The 21,943-nt window shown below is 35.4% G+C and overlaps 1 protein-coding gene across 3 annotated transcripts in view; it reads left to right on the forward strand.

The window, feature by feature from the left end:
* The window catches only part of Uvrag (UV radiation resistance associated), a 327,505-nt gene that overhangs the window by 249,121 nt on the left and 56,441 nt on the right, over window positions 1–21,943 (forward strand). For all 3 annotated transcript variants that reach the window (XM_071616501.1, XM_071616500.1, XM_027942640.2), the window contains exon 13: window positions 6,888–6,966. In XM_071616501.1, the coding sequence (XP_071472602.1) occupies window positions 6,888–6,966 (79 nt within the window). The remainder of the gene's footprint in view (window positions 1–6,887; window positions 6,967–21,943) is intronic.

The raw sequence follows: 21,943 nt of genomic DNA on the forward strand, positions 1-21,943 counted from the left end.
CCCCAGCCCATGACCCCATTGTTAATGGATGTACATGATGGTGGGATTCACTGTGGTATATTCATGTATGTACATAGGAAAACTGTTTCAAATTTATTCCACTGTCTTTCCTTTCCCTATCCCCCTTCCTTCACTTCCTTCCCCTTTATCTAATCTACTGAATATCTGTCCTCTCCCCCACTTATTGTGAGTTAGCTTCCACATATCAGGGAAAACATTTGACCTTTGGTTTTTTTGGACCTGGCTTAGAAAATGTTCTTTTTTAAATGGCTTATTTTTTTTTAAAGAGTACATTCTGGCCTGGTTAATAAGTATGATTTTTTTTTTGACACAGAAACAGATGCTTAAATATTTTGACAGTCCCCAGTGAAACCCTCACAGCCAGCCTTTCTCCTCTTGTGTGCCCGTGACGTTGCCTTATGGTTTCTCTGCACCGTTGTCAATTTGCAATGAGTAGCAGTGGCATTACACAGCTTAGGAGGAAATTGATTTTTTTTTCCTTGACAAAGTAAAACATGGTTCATTTTTAGTGTCAGGTTCTTTAGTTTGACTATCTCTTGAAGCTAAATAATTCTGTGTGGAGATTCAGTTTAGTCTGGATTGATTTGGTAATTGATCTTTGGTCAGGTCTCTCTCTCACAGGTAAGATTAGAGAGAGGCATAGCAGCCTGCTGGTCACATTTTGCATTCCTAAACTTTTGTACTTATCTCCCCCCCCCCTCCCCCGCTGGAGGATTGAGTGAGGTTTGTTTGTCTATTTCTTTAATTGCTTCTTTATGGAGTCCATGCAGCTTTAAGATTTAGCAAAGCCAGCTAAGATCTGGTTGCTTCAAATTAATAGATCATCTCACCAGGTACAGAAGTGGTCTTCTTAATTTCCTAAGTGTAGGAATCCAGTAGGTATTAATATAACAATCTATCCTAATTTCTGAATCTCCAAACATACCAGAGTTGACTCATAATTTACTGTAGTTGTTTCAGGGGGACTTTTTTGGGAAACATTGAAAAATGTCTTTCAAAGTGAGTTTTATGTTCTTTGACTGATACTCCAGTTTTATTTTGGTTACTTTTTTTTTAAAGAGAGAGAGAGAGAGAGAATTTTTTTTTTAATATTTTTTTTTCAGTTTTCGGCAGACACACATCTTTGTTTGTATGTGGTGCTGAGGATCAAACCCGGACCATACGCATGCCAGGCGAGCGCGCTACCGCTTGAGCCACATCCCCAGCCCCTTTGGTTACTTTTTTAAGTGTGACACAGCACTCAAATAAAATGTGAAGCAGCCAAAATAAAAAAATTGTACCAAACGAACACATAAGAAAATGACTAGCAGCCAGTCACTAGGCATTAGGAAACATGAAGGTCAATGGAGAATCAGTGAAGCCTAGAGTGGTCAAGGAATTTTTAAAAGGAATATGTAGACTTGAGCTAGATCTTATAAAGGCTGGTATAGTACTTAGAAGGGAAAGAAAGAAAGAAAGATGGGCATCTCCAGGAAGTCAGCAAAGGCAGAGAAAGAAAAATGAGCTTGGTCTGATCATGAAACTGAAGAAAACACTAGGGCTAAAGATGGCAGACAAATTGGGCAGACAGATCAGATCACTTAGGCCTTGAAAGCTTGGCAGAGGATTTGTAATTTAAAACAATAACTGATTAGAAAGCAGGGCTGAAAAGTTGACATGATAAGAAGTCTCATTAGAGAGAAAATAATTCATGTTTTTATCATGCTCTGCAGTATCAATGCACTTTCTCAGTCTTTTATGTTGTTCTATCCTCACAAGATACTTGTGAAGGAAGCGGGAAAGATGATGTCCTACTTTACAGCTTGAGAACTGAGTGTTAGTTATGATTTATCCAAGTTCATGTAACAAGTAAATGATGGATCTGAGAGTAGAAAAACTTGGTCTTTTCTGTTGTGATTTATTTTTTTTTCCTAGTTGTTGATGAACCTTTATTTTATTTATTTATATGTGGTACTGAGAATCAAAGCCAGTGCCTCACACATCCTAGGCAAGTGCTCTACCACTGAGCTACAAACCCAGCCCTCATAACTTAATTTTAAAAAACCTACTAGACTGCCTCAAATCAATCTGACAGTGATAATGGATAGTGAACCAGCTTAAAGGTGCTGGCTAGAAAGATGTTATAATAATCAAATTAGTAAGAGTTTTGACGGTTGTTTTCAACTGAAGACAATTTTATCACCCTTCCCCTCCCTCTCAGGCAACATCTGACAATGTCTGGAAACATTTTTGGTTATCACAGTTGGGAGTAGGATACTAGTACTAGTGGCTTTTAGTAGACAGGGATGCCAGCCCTGCTAAACATCCTATAGTGTGTAGGAAACCTCCCACATGAAAGAATTATCCAGAGAGGCAATGGGCATGAAGAGACAAGAGTGTTTCAGAAGGAAAATGGCTTGTCAACTTGGTAAATCACTATATATATAAAAAAAAACAAGGTGAGTAAAAATTGTCACTGTAGCCCTGAGTAAGTAAAAGAGAAAAGTTGTTATTAAAAAATTAGTCTGGGCAAAAGAAAATATATGGCTCCCATTTCCCTAATCATCCTGGGTGTGTTTCTCTAAAGGACTCAGGAAATGGAAGGAATACTACATTTATCCTTGAAGACCTAATAATGAGGTCATGTCTCTTCCATTACCATGTAGGTAACCAAGGCAGATCAGTTTCTTTTAAGTAATAGTAACACTGTTACAAAACTCTGCTTCTGTTAATGAAGCCTGGGATCACATTAGCTTTTTTGATTGTCACGTCACAGTTCTTTACTCCTATTGAATTGCTATATACTAAAGCACTCCAAATCTTTTTTACACATAATCTTTCTCTTTTTTTTTTTTGCACCAGGGATTGAACCCAGGTGTGCTTAATCACTGAGTCACTTCCTTAGTCTTTTTTATATTTTATTTAGAGACAGGGTCATCTATTTTTTAATTAAAAAATATTATTATCTATTAGTAACAGTGCTAGACAGAACCAGTGGGGTAAAAGAGGAACAAAGTAAAACCTGTTTCTGTCCTGTTGGAGCCAACAGTATACTAAGGTTGGCGTATATTAACTAAATAATCACACAGTAAGTGTAAAATTAGAAACTTAGATTGACTAGAAAAAGAAAGAGTTGTAAACTGACCTAGGCCAATTTGGTAGTCCATAATGATAAGATAATTATAGTAGCTGGACACAGTGGTGCACTTCTGTAATCCCAGCAGCTCCGGAGGCTGAGGCAGGAGGATTGGGAGTTCAACCTCAGCAATTTTGCAAGGCCCTAAGCAACTCAGTGAGACCCTGTGTCTAAATAAAATATTTTTTAAAAGGGATAGATCCAGCTGGGCTCCAATAATTAGGTTTGGGGGTCTGCAACCTCCTCCCCACCAGGCATCAGATACAGTGAAAGTCTCAGATGGATTTCTTTCACTCATATAATCTATTTATTGCTTTCCACTTCATAATTTTTGCCATGTCCAGTCAGTGAACTTTTAAATAATTTGGAAATTTAATTTAATTTGAAAAGTAACAATATTGGCCATTTGGGTATAGTATTAATAAATTATATTGCATGTATTAATAGGAACTATATAGTCATTCTCCAGTTAATGTAATACTCTCCTTTTATGAGTCCTGTTTTTGTGTTAAGGACATTTTTCTAGTTGTACTTATATAACCACATTCTTATTTAAACTTTCTCAAGTTTGCTAATGTAATTCTTTTTCTAGAGTTGAAATAAAATTCTTTTATTTGTTTCTTGTGTCCTGATAGTGATGGGTTTTACCCTTTAAAATGAATTCTATTTTTCCATATTGCTTAATCTATGAATCCGTGTATTTTTGGAAAGAAAGATGAATATGTGATAGTTACAATTAAGTTGCTCAATTCAAAGGGACCCATTAAGAATCTGAAAGCATCATAAAATGTGAACTCCATCCTAATATTTGGTCTTCTCTTAGCAGCCTATTTGAACCTTTGGCTCTAATCACTCTTCAAATTTGTTTTAATGTTACACTTATAACTTGAGGCTCTTTCTATAAAGAAGTTCCAGTGAAGTATAATAAAGTCAAATGTAAAATAAATTTATTAGTATATGTAGAGGTTCAGTTTTCAGTGTGTGCTGATCTCAATTTACCCTTTCAATGTGTGAAACAGCTTCTGGATTTATAATGGAAAATGAGGATAACTTCGGGTTTGGAGCACTGTTCTGACAGGCTACCTGTGATGGCTTATAGAATAACAACTATACAGTACAGAACACTGAGAAGTTTTGGGACTCCATTGGATACCTTGAACTTCCCCTGTTGTTATGTCTTTGCAAACATGTAGTTTCTGTCCACGCTACCCGATATGAGTTTGAATGATTCCCAGACACCTTGCAAAAACCTGGTGTTGCATTTTGCTTATCCTGAATTTGCTTTCTGTCATTTTTATTCATCTCAGTTTGGGGCCAAACCACATGTTTAATTTATTTTCTACTGTTTCAATTAAAGACAAAGCCATATCTTCTTAATGAGTGTCTGAAGTTCATGCCTTTAATTATTGCCCAATTCTTATAATTTTATAGCACAACAGATACACCTTTTGGATACTATAAAATGTCAACTCCTAAGGATTTAATATAAAGCTTTTAAATTCTCTTTTATTTTCCCTGAAAATCCTACCCTCCAGGCTTTATAGAATGTTTCCTTTCCTCAGGCAATTGAGACATTTAAAATTAAGAATATCTGCTAATTGTCATCTACCATTCATTTCAATAAGATTATTTTATTTGTGAGAGTAATCATATTGCAAATCTAAGGGAACAAATGTTTTCTTTGTGATACTGTGTAAGTTGCGATTGACCTGTTAATAGAGAAATCTGTTTCATTTTATAAAACTTAATGCTTGATCTTAAAAATTAGAAAAAAAATTGATTAGAATATAGGTATGTGCAACCACAGCAAAGAAGAAAAGAGTGTGAAGAGAGTCTATAGAAAAACCATTGCCAGTTACTCTTCTGACAGAAAATTAATATCTAGGATATGTAAAGAACTCAAAAACAACACTAAAAGAAGTAACCTGAATAATAATTAAATACACATTTCTCAAAAGAAGAAATACAAGTGGCCAACAAAACATGAAAAACTGTTCAGTATTATTAGGAATCTGAGAAATGCAAATCAAAAGTACACTGAGATTTCATCTCACTCCAGTTAGTATAGCAATCATCAAGAATACAAGTAATTGATACGTCAAAATATATTCTACTGTCATATATAACTAAAAAGAACATATAAAAACCTTTTTTTAAAAGGACACAAGTAATAATGAATACTGATGAGAATGTTGGGAAAATACTTATTCACTGTTGATAGGATTGTAAATTAGTATAATCACTATGGAAACCATAGTGGAGGTTCCTCATAAGGCCACAAATGGAATCATCATGTGACCCAGCTGTACTATTCATTGGTATTTTTCCAAGAGAATTAATACTGTAGCAATATATGCAAACCCATGTTTATAGCAACAAAATTCACAATAGCCAAATTATGAAACCAGCCTAGATGTCTGTAACAGATGAATGGATAAAGAAACTGTGGTGTATACATATAATTAAACAGGACTTTAATGTCAGGGCTGACCAAGCATATGTTCTTTCCATACACACACACACACACACACACACACAAAATGGAATTTTATTCAGTATAAAGAATTAAATTTTGTCATTTGCATGAAAATGAATGGAAGTACAGAGTACTTTGTTGAGCAGAATAAACCAGACTCAGAAAGTCAAGGGTCATATTTTCTCTGTAATATGGAGAAGTTAGAGAGGAATTTTAAAAGGACCTCATGAAGATAGAAGGAAGACCAGTAGAGTTGAAAAGGAGAATATAGAGGAAGGAGAAAGGGGAGGTACTGGGGAAAGAAATTGATCAAATTATATTATGTGCATGTACAAATATGTCACAGTGAATCCCACCAATATGTATAGTCATAGCGTAACAATACCTTTAAAAAATGTGTCTATATACATCTTAAAAATGAATATAGGTGTATACCAACCATTTCTTCTTCATTTGCAGAGGTGAGGAAAGGGAAATAGTGAGGAAAACTTATTTCCTAAACTAACTTCTTATCTTTATGAAGATCCAGATTTCATCCCTTCGTTACTTCAGTGAGGCAGGTCAAAAGGTGAAGTCATGGAGTGGGGCTGGGACTCAGTGTTAGAGCGCTTGCCTAGCACGTGTGAGGCACTGGGTTCAATTTCAGCACCACATAAAAATAAAATAAAGATATTGTGTCCATCTATTATTTATATATATATATATATATATATATATATATATATATATATATATATATATATATATTTTTTTTTTTTTTTAAGGTGAAGTCATTTCTGAAAGTTTTATGGCATGAGTGCATTGCTCTGGAGAAGTTGTATCCTAGTAGCCATCACTGTAAATGTGATGAATTTTTGCTTTTAAGTGTGATTTTTCCCTTAATTTTCCTCTACTATTTAGTAAAAGTTGAGATGTCAGGTTCAAGGTATTAGAGGAAAGAAATTCTAGGATCTAAGTCTTCAGGGTGGCAAGCTTATGGCATTTGGTAGAAGCTGGTGGCTTCAACTCCTTGGAGTTAGACGGTCACTTTCTTAATACATTAGTGCTTTGTTAGGTGACCTTTTTAGTTTTTCCTTTGTAAGAAAGCCATTATTCTGAGTTGACTATTATTATGAAGATATTAGTAGATGGCAGTGAATGTACCTAAGTGATTTAGTACAATCTTGAGATATTTATGCTACATCTAAGTAACTTCAGCCTCTGTCAACAACTAGGAGGTTGTATTTACTTAGTTTTGGAAAATTCTTATCTTTACAATTTCTTTACTTTTCTTAGGTTTCCACTGTATCCAAAAGGAGGAGAGAAGTTACAATTTGATTATGGTGTCTATCTTCTGAACAAAAATATAGCACAGGTAAGCCATTCTTATTCTCTCCTTTCTGACTGCTTTGGATTGTTAACTCTCTTTATAACTAAGTATTGTGATTGACCCTTTTTAATTAACCAGTTACATTAGTAATGCCAATTTCTTTTTTGGCCACAGTCTTATTCTGTGCCTTTGTAATGAAGACACAGAATCAATGGGTACCAGTTGGAATCCTGCTAAACTCAGAAGCCCTTTTCTATGATCTTACTTGATGGTGGACTTGTACTTGAATGTGTGGACTTTATAATTTCCTGGTCTGCAGCTTGATTGGTAATAGCTTTCTTAGACCACTTCTAGGGACTCATTTTGCTTTCTTGTTTATGGAGTAAAAGTTTAGTGCCTTTGGCAAGTCCTTAATGGTCTTGTTGTGTCATACCATGTCATACTCATTATCCAGGACCCAAAGGAAAAGACCCAGCATATGTTCCTTCCAATCCATCTTGGATTTCTGTGGCTCTTTCAACAGCACATGAGTTTGTAACTCAATTGAATAATGTCTTTCCACATACCATAGTGAGACTATCAGATGCCTGAGTTTGTATTTTTTCTGAAAGAAATACGTAGCATTTCCTTAGTACACTTGGCTGTACTTCAAGAGGTAGATGTTCCATAAATTTTCTAGTAGTCAAGAAAGACCAGTTTCAGTGCTTTGTTCTCATTAGGACATCCTTCCAATTGGACTATCACATGGATGGATACCCTCAGCCTAGCTGTTATTTAGAGATATTATCAGCTATATCCTTAGACCTTTCAGTTTTGTGGAAATAATAAAATTTGTGATGCTTTTGCTTCTGTGAGCTGAAGTTACCTTTTATTCATATAAATCTATAATCTTACTGAACAATTTCCTTGTTCATGTCTGATAAACCTAGAATTATACCTCTATATGATGCCTTTCTTCCCTCAACCAACCTTAATTTAATGTTCATTTTTTAAATCTGGTTTTTATTAAGATTGCTGTCCTCTTGAAATTGGATCAAATTTCTAGTTTGTAATCCAATTAAAATCACTTGCTTCATAACCCCATACTCAGTGTCCCTTCAGTCACACTGCTTTTACTGTTACTTTCCCTCTCACTCATGTTCCTCCCTCCAGCCACACAATCTTGTGCAGTCTCTGGCCCATGACTCACCTTTTCATGTGCTGTTCTTCCCACAAGATGCTTTCCTTTCCTCCATTTTTGGCAGATAAGTATTTCAGTCAAAGAGCAGGACTTTAATGTCAAGACTGTCTAGCTGTGCTGATCACAGTGGTGTCATACCATGGAAAAGGCAGTGCTTTGACAAACTGCTAAAGAACACGGCACTAAGGAAGATGAAGTAAATTAGTAAGTCAATTAGGCGGCACCTCCAGTGAAGTCAGTAGGTGGAAAGAGCACTTGGATGCAACAGGGTGCAGAGTCTGGGAGCAAAATTGGTGTTCTTTAGTAGAACTAAGTTCTGTTTGAGTTCAGAAGTTTTTTTCTGCCCTGTTTTCCATTTCTTGCTCTGTGCCCTTAGGTCCTTGTCCTAAGGTTGAAAGGTTGTCAGAAGCTTCCAGGTGAAACTCACCCCTACCAAAATGCCTGGATTTCCTCATAAATCCCAGCTTCATACACGCACATATGCATGCACACATGCAGACATACATACACATGCAACTACACCCTTCTTTCTTCTCAGGGCGTAGTAGGAATGCAAAGAATGGTATAGAGAGGAACTGAGAATAGCCCAGCTTGCTTTGGGAGCAAGACCAAATGGAGTCTATTTGCAATGGGAAACAGGAAGTGAGCCCTGCATACCAGACTCATGGCTCTAGTGACTGTTTGATCTCACTTGGAAGAACTTCCCAAGTAGTCTCTGACTTTCTCCTTAACTAGTCCAAAGCCACAGATATGCTCAACAAGTTTTATACATCTGTTTAAAAACTGGATTGTTTCTAGAAACTTTGAATCCTCTCCATTCTTTTTGTAAATTGAGAGATTTGAATGTGAGGGTGTTAAGATCAATAGATCAGCCACTCTGCATCATGGGAAGCAAGTATCTTTTTACCACCCTGTGGCAGTTTTAAAAGGAGGGGACAGTAAACTTCCAATTTAAATATTTGGATGGAAACTTCTGTCAAACATGTGATCTTTCAAATTTGTGACCTTGGGGAAGGCTTCTTTTTTTTTTGTCTTTAACCTTACTACCACCACTTTTTCACATTTTCATTTGTAACAAATCAAAGAACCATTAATTATTGTGACTCCTAACCAAGTGTTACAGCAATAAGATATTTCCAGCTTTTGAAGGTCTATTTATGTATACTAATGTGTATTGTCAAAGGGGAGTTTGTCTTCTCAGCCAGTTTCATTTGTACCTCATCTCTAGAGATGTGAACAAATCATACTATTAAAATGGCCCCACCTCAGTAATTTATAAGCCACTTTAGTGGAGGTGGATGAAAGCATTGGCATGTGTTAAAGTGCCAGAGAAAAAGGAGTGAAGTCATTTAATACTGCATCCATAACTTGGTCGAGGATTTGAATAGTCAATAGGGCCTTTCATCACAACCAGAAGTAGTAGTAAAATCACTTTTTGGTAGAGGAAATGACAGAATTTAGTAATATTTGTTACTTCAGTATTTGGGATCAGTCCAGCCCATGTTTTGAAAGCACAGGCTTGGAAAGACAGGCCTTCAAGTAGAAATCCTCAAGTGTTGTTTAAAGAGCAGGGAGCATTGATCAGGCCTGCTTGCCTTCTTCATGTCACTGCTGACTAAAGGTATGTATATATGTGCTGGATCAGATATTGAAAGTGAGTCAAGCAAATGCCTTGTTTTGAGCACCATTCACTAATGTGTCAAGTGCCAGCCCCTTCATTTGGAAATAGCCTTCCTTATTGGTTGACATTGTAATAATATAGAAATGATCCTGTCAAAACTCAGACATGGCATAATTAGCATTGATTCAGAAATGAGGTACTACCATAATTGTCAGTAAGCTTTTAAGCATATTGTATTAGAATTTACATATAGAACAATAGTTTGCTTTTAATTCCCAGAGCATAAAAAGTAGTATAACAAAAATTATAATCCTTTTTCCTCATAGTTAGTAAGGAATATGCATATGGCTCTATATGATCCTTATCATCACCCTGTAGAAATAAAGAACAGATAATGTTAAATGAATTTGAAGACAAATGTGGATTTGACCTCCGTCACTATAATCTAACAGGCTCAGCAAAAAAATTCCCTTACTTTTACATGCTTCATTGTTGTATATATTTCCATCCTAAATGTGTAGTTCAAAGAAGATGACATTCCCAGATAGTTCCTTAAGAACAGAGGCATTAATATACTTCATGAGACTTATAGTCAATAATATTGTATTTTTACAATTTAGTAAAAGTAGATTTTAGGTGTTGTCACCATACCAGAAAAGTTAACTGGAAAGTGACAAGTATGTAATTTGTTGTAACAATTGTATTGTGTATGTCTTTACATATGTATCAAAACATTGTGCTGTGTCTTAAATATATATAATAAAAATACATTTTTAAAATTGTTTTTTGTTTATTGAGCATGTACTATAAGCTAGCTGTGTATGCCTAATTAGGTTGTAAGACACGCAAGATCCCAGATGCCTGCCTCACTGATAAGCTAGGTGCAAAGAGACAAGTATTATATGATTCCACTTACATGAAATATCTAGAGAAGACAAGAGCATACAGACAAGTAGATTGGAGTACTGGGAGAAGGAGCAAGTGGGAGAACCATTGCTTAATGGTTATAGAGTTTGAGGTGATGAAAAAGTTTAAGAAATATATGGTGATGATGTTTGCATAACATAGAGAATGTGATTAATGCCACTAAAATGGTTTAGATAATCAATAATAAATGGTTAAAATAATAAATTTTGTATTATCTATTTTACCATGATTTTTGTAATATACCAAAAGCCACTGAATTATATATGTTCGATGGGTGAATTGTATGGTATGTGAATTATGTCTCAATTAAGCTCTTATCCCTGACTTATTAAACATATAATTTAACTGGAAAAACACTAAATAATGAAAATTATTTTAGATTGCCATAAGTCCTGCAGTAGAAATTAATTGAATATAGGTCTGAAGACAGACCTACTTTAGATAAAGTTGTCAAATAAGTGTTATTGAGGAATTGACTGTTGAACATGACAGGGAACCAGCCATGTGAACAGCTAGGGAATAGAAAGTTCCCTGAGGCCACTGGAACTGCAAGGGCAAAGTCCTTGAAGTAGAAAAGGTCTTGTCAAGACACAGCAGATTTATGGACTTAATTGTAATTGAGAGGCTGAGGTAGGCAGGCAGCATATATCATCCAGAGCCTTAGAGATCAGGGAAAGAATTTTAATTTTATTCTAAATACAAATGAAACTATTGAATGAATGATTTAAATTTTCTGAGAGGAATGATTTGATTTGTGTCTTCAGATCACTCTAGTTGCTGTAGTGGATTGCAGGCAACTACAATTTAATTGAAGTTACTAGTCAGGAAGCAATTTCAGAAGATGAGAGGAGGATTGGTGGAGATGTGGACCAGGATGGTAGAGGTAGAGATGGAGAGAAATAAGCAGATTTGAAATATATCATGGGAGATGAGCAAATGGATTGAATATGGGAGATGACAGAGAAAGGAATTATCAAAAAATGATTTCTGTTTTATATATGAGCAACTGGATGATTGTGTTTATTGAGATGAGTTCCAGAAGATGGAACTGGGGAAGAGGACATCAGAAGATCTGATTTGGAATTGTTAAACTGAGTTGACTTTTAGAAATAAATAGAATCATTAAGTGAACAACAGAATATAAGGATCTGGAGTAGGTCAGTACTAGGGTTAGAAAATTGGGAGTCATCAACCTAAGATCTTATTTAAATCCATGGAATCAAACAAGGTTAACCAGGGGTAGAATGCAGAGCTGAAGAGAGAGAGAGAGATACAGATGGATACGTACAGTGGAATTTAGCCTCACGAAATCACACATAGAAGCTGAAAGAAGGAGGACAAACCAGCAAAGACCAAGAAATGACTAGTTGGCTGGGGAGAAAATGAGCAAAGAGTAATAATATGGAAAGTAAGACAAGAACTTTTTTGTTTCTGGAATAAAGGAGTAATCGACTATATCCAGTTATGACTTCATAACTGGATAGGACTGTGGAATAAAGGGAGATTTGGGGGGGGGGTATTTTTTTTTTAATCAGTTTTGTGGAGATGTTTATTTTGCTTTTTAAGATGGTAACTATCAGGGCATATTTATGCTGGTGAGAGTTTAAAATGTTGCCACTTATTCCAAACAGCCTTTTTCAGATGCATTGAGGTTGCCCCCAGTATTAGGGGACTTAATTCAATGGCAGAGTACTTGACTAGCACATACAAGTGTGCTAGGATTCAATCTTCAGCCCTAAAAGAAAAAACAAGGATGCTCTGTATAAGGAAAATAACTAGGAGATTTATCTTATAATGTGAAGAACTGTGATGGGTTTGTCTTAAATGTATAGTTCTTATTACAGTTCATGCCATACTGTGAATGCCTTTTTAATTTGAGGATGAATTGGCCATATGTACATGCATTAAGTTAGTTCACCACTTGAATAAAGTGAAACAAGCAGGTGCAGTGAAGCTAAGTGTTTTTTGAGGTTAAAGCTGAACTTGCAGTAGATTTTCAGAGTATTCCACATGAGCATGCCAATGTGCATAAGCTAAGTGACAAAGGTTGCCTTTTCTCTTTAGAGTAAAAATATAATTGCCCCTGGTTCTCTGGAGGTCCCAGAGGACAGGGTTATTTTTATAATATTACTAAGACATTTTTGCCTGTTACATTGTATTGATATTTGCATGATAATACAAAATGATACTGACAAAAATTACTGGCCCCTTAGAATAAATCAAAGTAGAGGCACTCAACACCACTGGTGGTGTTTATCTTCTGTAACACTGCAACTCATATTTTTAAAATCATTTTCACTTAAGATGGTCCACATTGAAGCAGTAAAAATTATTAATTATATTAAATATTGACCCTGGTATGCCCAGCTTTTTAATATTCTTTGTGGTGAAAAGCAAGTATGCAGAAAGCACTTTTGCTTTGCTCTGAGCCACTGAGTTACTGACTGAATAACAGCCTTTTAATGGAGTCATCATTACCTTTGCTTCAGAGAATGACTGCCAAACTCTGGGTATTCCATCTAAGGCATATGGCAGAACATTTTCTCAAAAGTGAATGAAGTGAACCTGTCATTCAAAGGAAATCAACTGATGATAAAATTGAAGATTTAAGTGAAACTTAGAATTTCAGAACATTTGCATTTGCCACCATGAGATTGATAGCTTTCCAGTTCTTAAAAATGTTTTTGGAAATATTAGTAGTGATATAAACACATATGATTCTTAAATATTTTATAATAGAATATATCAGATTATACACACATACACACAAATTCAGTGAGCCAGTGTCTTCCAAATGACCGGTATATGATGTTGTGAAATCATGGATGGGTGAAGATTCTTTTGAATTGCAAGAAAGACCAATGATTTTTTTTTATTTTGTATTTGTTCTTTTTAGTTATACATGACAGTAGAATGTATTTTGTAGACCAATGAATTTTAATGTATTAGATGTGGAAAGTTTTTTATGGGGTTTTAGACTCTCCTTGCTGCTAACCAATAAAAACTGTCTATTACTTGATGAGTTTGGGAGTAGTATCAAAGAAGAATATCCACAATTATCTGAAAAGACTATAAAAAATTTCCTTTCTTTTCCAACTATAATCTGTATAAGCAGGATTTTCTTACAAAACAACATATGGTAACAAAATGAATGCAGAAGTAAACATGAAACTCCAGCTGTTTTCTATTAAGCCTGGGCATTGCAAAAGAGACTGCAAAAATATAAAACAGTGTCATTTATCTCACTAAATTTCTTTTTGGAAAATATGCTTGTTCTTCATTAGAATATTATGTGTATTAACAAGTAGTGGGTTTCTATTGTTTTTTGAAAATGGATTAATAAATATTTAAGGTTTCTTAATTTTAATTCTAACATGATAAATATTAATATATATTTGACCTGCCTAAACAAAAAGCTCTTTGGGTTCCTCAATAATTTTTAAGAGTATAAAGGGATTTTCAGACAAAAAAAGTTTGAAAACTGCTCTCCTAGAGAATGTAGCCACCCTGAAATTTCCTATAAACCCCCTCAAGTGCTCATAGTCTGATAAACCAAGACACATGTGTCAGTTCCCCAAATGTAGGAACATTATATAAGAGACCTGCCAATCTGAATTCCAGTAATGCTTGCCAGTGCAAGTCAGAGCTGGCAGCTCCCAGAGGATTGTTCCCTACTGCCTTTGGCTTTTCTTAAATTGGGCCTCTTCACTCCTTTCTTAAAAGCACAGGGCTAATACTTTGAAAGGTATACTTTACAAATGACAATGATGACTTACATTTAAGGCTTTGGTATACTTTTATGCATGAAGCTCATTTCAGACTCTGAAGTGTGTTGAATAGGTCTGTAACAAATAAGAAGAGGTAAGAAATTGAGCTGTTCCAATGCTAATTTCCCTAGGTCAACTCAGCTATTATCAAAGAAAATTCATGACCAAATCTTCTAAAGCCAAACTCAGTTATATCCCACTAGCACTACTAACATTATTTCCTTTTCTTTTAAATTTGGACCTTATAATCCTGCGAGGTAGGGCACAGACAAGTCTACATTTTATAGTTGAACTCCTGACACTATGGGTTAAGTAGAATTAGGAGTAAAACCTGAGGATTTCGTGAGCTCTTTACTTTGGCTCTGTTATCTTCCCCCACCCCCACCTTGTAAGTTATTTTAAGTCTTCATAGGAAGTAAAAGTAGCTTCTCTTGGCAAAACAACCCTTATTTTGCCAAGGACATGGTCTTTCTCTAAAACCTAGCCACTCTTAGGGCCCACACTATTTAGCACACTGCTATTTAGAAGGGATTGATGCCAATTTACACCCACAAGCTTAAATTGAAATGTATTTCTTCAACATATAGTCCAATGTATATGACACATGGGGAGAAAATGCATTTTTATTTTTGTAATTCTTATGGGAATCAAGAATACACATTCCAAGGATGTTTTATAGTCAAAATGCCCCCTCTCCCTGCTGCCTACAAAATTTGCCATTTAATGTATTGGAAGTTCTTTATAAAAAGTGCTACAGTTTGAAAAAATTTAAAGAAAAAAAAGCTTTACTACAATGTAATTAATATATCATACAGTTCACCCATTCAGAGTACAAATTCAATGGTTTTTAGTATAATCACCAAATAATGCATCTACCACCACAATTTTAGGACATTTTCATTGCCCTAAAAAGACTCTCTATGCCCATTCAGAGTCTTTCTTTATTCCTCTATTTGGCAAAAAATTTTTTCAAAAATGAGTGGAGTAAGTTTATCACTCAAAGGAAATCAACGAATGATAAAATGGAAGATTTAAATGAAAGTGATTTCAAAGATTTGATTTTTTTCCAATAGCTAAGATGCCTAACACTTTCTAAAGTATTCAGCTAAACATTTACTTATCTTATATGGAGAAATATCTACTCAGACCTTTTACCCACTTTAAAATTGGATTGTTTTTATTGTTGAATCCAAAGAGGTGTCTGTACATTCTAGATACAAGTTCTCTTTTCAGACAAATGATTTAGAACTATTTTCTGCCATTCTTCAGGTTATCTTTTCAATTTTTTTTTAATTCTTTTAGTTGTTATTTTATTTGTTTGTATGCAGTGCTGAGAATCGAACCCAGTGCCTCATGCATGCTAGGCAAGCACTCTACCACTGAGCTACAACCCATCCCTTTTCAATTTTCTTGATCATATTTATTGAAGCACAAAGGTTTATAGTTTTGATGATGTCCAATTTCATCTGTTTTTCATTTCTTGTTTGTGCTTTTGTATCTAAGAATATTTAGCCAAGGTTACAGATAATTACTCTTAGGCTTTCTGTGTAGTTTTTAAGCTCTACTTTTAGGACTGTGGTTGATTTGAATTGATTTTTATGTATGGTATTGTATTAGGGTTCTCTAGAGGAACAGAATAAACAAGAAGTATAATTATAAAAAGTGGACTTACTAGTTGGCTTAGGGGACCAGAAGCTGGATAGTCCACAGTGGCCATCTGCAGGCTGGAGAGCTGGAAGAACTAGTAGCTAGAACTAGAGGGATCAGCGGTGCTACCTTAATCCGAGACCCAAGGCTTCTGGAGAATCACTGGCAGAGTCTACTTTGGAAGAGTGAAGATATGAGAGTCCAATATCCTCAGATGATAGCCACAGCAATCAAGAACCCATTCAAGAAGAGTAAAGATATGAGAGTCAAGAACCCATTCAAGAAGAGTGAAGGTATGAGAGTCCAATATCCTCAGATGATAGCCACAGCAATCAAGAACCCATTCAAGAAGAATCCAGCTTGCCTCTATTGCTGCTTCCCTGTTCTTCCAACTTTTATTTCATCCAAGTCATTGGACAGCTCTGCCCATGCACAGGGAGGGTCTCCATTTCAGTTGACTATCCCATGTGCCAATCATTCCTGGACACACCCTCACTGACACACCCATAAACCTCTTAATCCAATCAAATTGACAGTTCAGATTGACCTCTATAGGTATAAAAAAGGGGATGTTTCTCCTTTTGCATGCAGATACCCAGTTGAACCAGAAACACTTGTTGAAAAGACTACTCCTTACTACTCTTTATCCATTGAATTATCTTGACACTCATGGCAAAATTAAAGTGTGAGAATTTATTTCTGAACTCTGAATTCTATCCCATTAATCTGTTATGTCCACCCTTATGTTAGTAGCATCCTGTATCCTTTAAAAAAAAAAAAGTAATAAATGGGCTGGGGTTGTGGCTCAGTGGTAAAGCACTTGCCTTGCACATGTGAGGCACTGGGTTCGATCCCCAACACCACATAAAAATAAATAAATAAGGATATTGTGTCCATCTTAAAAAAAATCTTTAAAAAAAAAATAATTTCTAAGGCTGGGGTTGTGGCTCAGTGGTAGAACGCTCGCTTAGCATGTACAAGGCCCTGGGTTCGATCCTCAGCACCACATAAAAAAAAAAAAAAGAAGTAAAGATATTCAAAAATAATAATAATAATTTCTAGACTGAGGGCATAGCTTGGTAGTAGAGCACTTGCCTAGCATGCATGAGGACCTGGATTTTTCAATCCCCAGTACTGAAAAAAGGAATCTAAATTCAAAGATAATGTATGCCAACTATAGAAATTATAAAAAGTACAAAAGAAGGTAGGGTTTTTGAATTTGTTCATAACCCCACCACTCACAGGCACCCTCTGGATCTTCCAAATTTTTTTTCTTTTTCTTAGCTAATTGAGATAATATTGTAGATGAGGTTTTGTCCACAAAAAAGGATACTCAGTGAATGATAGTTGCCATTTGTTGTTGTTATACTATTAAACTGATGTGAAGAGGGATGCTTCATAGGATATGATATCCAAACTGGAAATTCAAGAATGAAAAATATCTGGCTAGTGAGAGAGGAAGGGAACCAACACACAGAGGAGAGACTGCCAAGGGTATGTTTCGACCAGCCTGGTTAGAGCAGAAGATTACCTTAATGGTGAAGACAGGAAAGATGGTTTGGGCAGACCACTGTTGGCCCCAGAAGGATGGATTTTTCGGTGTTATTCCTGGACCTAAGTATGGTCTAGATGAGCTCCCAGGCATGTTTCAGGTGTGAAATGTTCATTGGGTCTGGCATGGTGGTGTACCCCTCTAATCCTCCTACTCTGGAGGCTGAGGCAGAAGGACTACAAGTTTGAGGCCAACCTGATCAACTTAGTGAGACCCTGGGGGGCTGGGTCTGTAGCTCAGTTATACAGTGTTTGCCTAGCAAACCCCAGTACTAGGGTTTAAACCCCAGTACTACAAAATAAATAAACAAATATTTGTTGAAAGAATAAGTAGTGAATGGATTAGCCAGAAAATTGTACTTTCTGCCTTAAAGGTTGATAATTAACTTTATCTATCCATCCATTCATCCATCCACTTCTCTCTCTCCATTTATGTGTGTGTGTTGAATTTTAAATAGACTTGAGATAAGAATATATATGGTAGTTTTCTAAAGTATCCAGTCTGTATTTAAAAGGATAACATACTATCTTTTGTAGTTGAAATCATTGGTTAGGTGTTTATATATAATTTGTTTTTTGTTTTTTTCATAAATATCAGCCATTGGACTGGGGTTGAAAGCTCAGCGGTAGAGCACTCGCCTAGCAAGTGTGAGGCCCTGGGTTCAATCCTCAGCATCACATAAAAATAAGTAAAATAAAGGTTTTGTGTCCAACTACAACTAAAAAATAAATATTTTTCTTAAAAAAGACATCAGTCATTAACCAATTTACTAAACATCATTGATATTATATTGGTTATAATCACTGTACTCTTCAACTATAGAAACTGATAAATTGGTAAAATAAAACTATTTTTAACTCTTTGGACATTTTTTTCTACTTTAAAAACTGAAACTAGAAATCCAATCCCAAGAACATTTTTACAAATAAAAATTAGAACAATTGTAACATATTTAAATAGCTTATATTAGGGTACATTATCTCTTTAATTTTTTTAAAAGTCCTAAAAGTGTAAGAAATATTGCATTTAGATAAACCAAGCCTCTAAAGGGTGAATTTTTTACACACAGTTACACAGCAGTTAGACGACCAAAGAAATTAAGACCCTAATCATCTGACTCTAAGTTCAGGGGAACACACTTGCTGTTTTCCTGTTATCAGACAGCAAGGAAACACATTATATAACAGGTTTCCTTTTTTCTGTGGCTATTTAAAAGCTAAGTGTAAATTTAGCACCATACTTGGCTTAGCATCTTTGGTAACCTGTATCTCTTCCTTTATCTAGTTGTTTTAAGAGATTCACTTTAGCCTTTTGCTTGTTCAGTAATGAGACTAGATTGGCCTTTTCCAAAGCACCACCGTGAGTGACATCTTTTGCTGGGAAGAAAATATTTAAAGATGCATGTCACCTGAAATGAAATATCCAGTGCTTAGTTCAGAGAGGTGCGATATAAATTCTAGCTATCATTTTTATTATTAAGCTCTATGAAATGAATTATGAGCTATATGAAAAATGAATTTGGGGGCTGAGGTTGTAGCTCTGTGGTAGAGTGCTCACCTTGCATGTAGAAGGCACTGGGCTCTATCCTCAGCACCACATAAAAATAAAAAAAAATAAATAAAGGTATTGTGTCCACCTACAACTAAAAAAAAATATTTTAAAAATGAATTTAGTCTGGTTTAATTGGCATCAAAGTAATCATTATAGCTTAGATAAAAAACATTTGGAAAAATAAACTCAAAATTTGTTGTGTGTAAATTTTGGTGTTTTTAGAGAAGAACATTTACAATTTTCAGACTTGGTTCAGTGACAATAAAATCAGTAATTTAATGAATGTTAATTTAGCAAGCGAGAGTCCAAAATAAAGGCAACATGGCAAGTGATTAAGAGCAGGTACTCTGGATCTAGGCCACATGGGTTCATATCCCACTTGCTTCATTCTAGCTATGTGGTTTTGGATAAATTACTTAACTTCACATTTTCATTGTGATTAAGAAATCCCATATTTCACAAATTGAAAATATGTGAACAGAGATTACAGGCAAAATTTGAGAGTGAATACATAAAGGGGAGTAGCTACATCCATCAGATTACTTTTGTATACAGAAGAAAAGGTATCCAGATACCATATGCATTCTTGTTGAACCTTTAGTGTCGAGGTAATATTTTTTCATGCCATTTTTGAAAATAAAAATTATATTTTATTAAGTGAATGATTCAATCTCAGTATAATTTATTTTAAACATGGAAAATCATTAGGAAAAAATAAAAATCATGTAAGATGCCACTATTTGGAAGTAACCATTGTTAATAGTTTAGTGAAAGTCTTTCTAAATATCTGTGCAAATATGCATAGGTTAAGTAGATAACATTTTTCATAAATGGTGTGATACTATGCATTCTATTGTGCTTCCTGCTTTTTTTCATTTAACTCTATTGTGAAGACTTTCCTGTTGATAAATATAGCTATATAAAATTTTGCTTGTATTTCATTCTATTCTATGGAAGTACTATAATTTATCTAACAGTTTCCTTGTTGATACACATGTAGATCATTTCCAGTGTTTCCCCATTGTGAACAACATTGCAGTGAATAAGCATCCTACTCACTTAGATATTTGCATGTGTGTTCACTTATTTCCTTAGAATAAATACCTAATTAATGGGTCAAAGAATATATAATTAGAGTTTGACATACCGGTTTTTTGTCCTCTTGCCAGTATTTTGTGTTATTAACCTTTTTCATATGACAATATCTATGTTTATATTTATAGCTCTTTTTATTAGTGAATGTTAAGTTCATGTATTTCATGTCTATTTGCTATTTAATTTCTTTTGTGAATAAAAATGTACTTTTAATTTTTTAAAAAGGCCTTTTTAAAAATTATTGGTAGACTGCAGAGTTCCCCAGATAACATAAGATCTAAGGAAATGACGTATATGCCTTCCAGCTAAGAGGGTTAGATTTGCTAAGTCATAGATTTATGCCAGCCTTGACTTCTCTGATTTTACCACCTTGCCACACATCCCACCTGGCCCTCTTAAGCATTCTCAGTTCCCTTGTCATATTAAAGAAGTCTATGTCTGTAGGAAGAAGGCTAGACTGAAGACAGCTTTTAGAAGAAAGTCTACACTTTCTTCTAAAGAAAGGAGAGGGGTAGGTGAATCTCCTGGCAGAGGTAGCATGAGGGAGTCTTGCAGGTAGCACACACATGAATCAGTCATCGTCTCTCCCATGAACCTCTTGAAAACATAACCCAGACTCTGTTCGTAAGTGATTAAAGTCCCCTTCTCTCTGCCTCTATCTACATTCCTACGCTAAGCCATGGTACCATTTTCAGGCATATTATATTTTTAATCAAGTGGAATATAGCATTCCTGGGGCTCCTCTAAAACAATTAGCTGTATATTTTCTGTTTGCTATCAGTAAATGAAGCTATTTTTAGCTCATAATAAAGTGAAGCCATTTTAGAACTGAATTAAAAATTGATGTTATGAGGGCTGGAGCTGGAGCTGAGTGGCAGAGCGCTTGCCTAGCATGGGTGAGACACTGGGTTCACTCCTTAGTACCACATATAAATGAACACATAAAATAAAGGTATCCTGTTGATCTACAACTATAAAAAAAAAAAATTTAAATTGACATTTTGGCCAGGTATAGTGGTACACGCCTGTAATCCCTGCGGCTTGAGAGGCTGAGGCAGGAGGATCATGAGTTTAAAGCCAGCCTCAGCATCCTCAAGGCACTAAGCAACTCAGTTGAGACCCTGTCTCTCAATAAGATACAAAATAGGGCTGGGGATGTGGCTCAGTGGTCAAGTGCACCTGAGTTCAAGCCCTGGTACCTGCCCTCCCCGCCAAAAAAAAAAAAAAAAAAATTGATGTTATGTTTCCAAGATACTAAAATAAAAAATACACGTCTCTTTGTTCTACTGATCCCTTTGAGAATAGAAACTAAGTCAGGTTTTGATTCATATGGCTGAAGCAGGGTAGATAGGTCTTTGCAGCTCAAGCTTTTATCTCTTCTCCATTGCTCATTATAATAGTAATACAGATAATAATACCAGTATAATTATAACTAACTATTGTACAGGACACTTTTCTTAGAGGCTCCCACAGCCCTGTGAGATGTAGAATTACTGTCATCCTCTTTTGCTGACAGAGAATCTACCTCTGGGAAATTAAGTGCACTACCCCAAGGTCACACAGATCTGTCCAATGGTAGAGACCGAACTTAAACTTTGGTCTTCTGATTCAAAACCCAGAGTCTGTAGTTTTTAGAGAAAGGTTGCACAGTAGATCTGAAGTTCTAGATTTTGGAACTCCGA

The sequence above is a fragment of the Marmota flaviventris genome, chromosome 9 (genome assembly GCF_047511675.1).
Source record: "Marmota flaviventris isolate mMarFla1 chromosome 9, mMarFla1.hap1, whole genome shotgun sequence".
Lineage (NCBI taxonomy): Eukaryota > Metazoa > Chordata > Mammalia > Rodentia > Sciuridae > Marmota > Marmota flaviventris.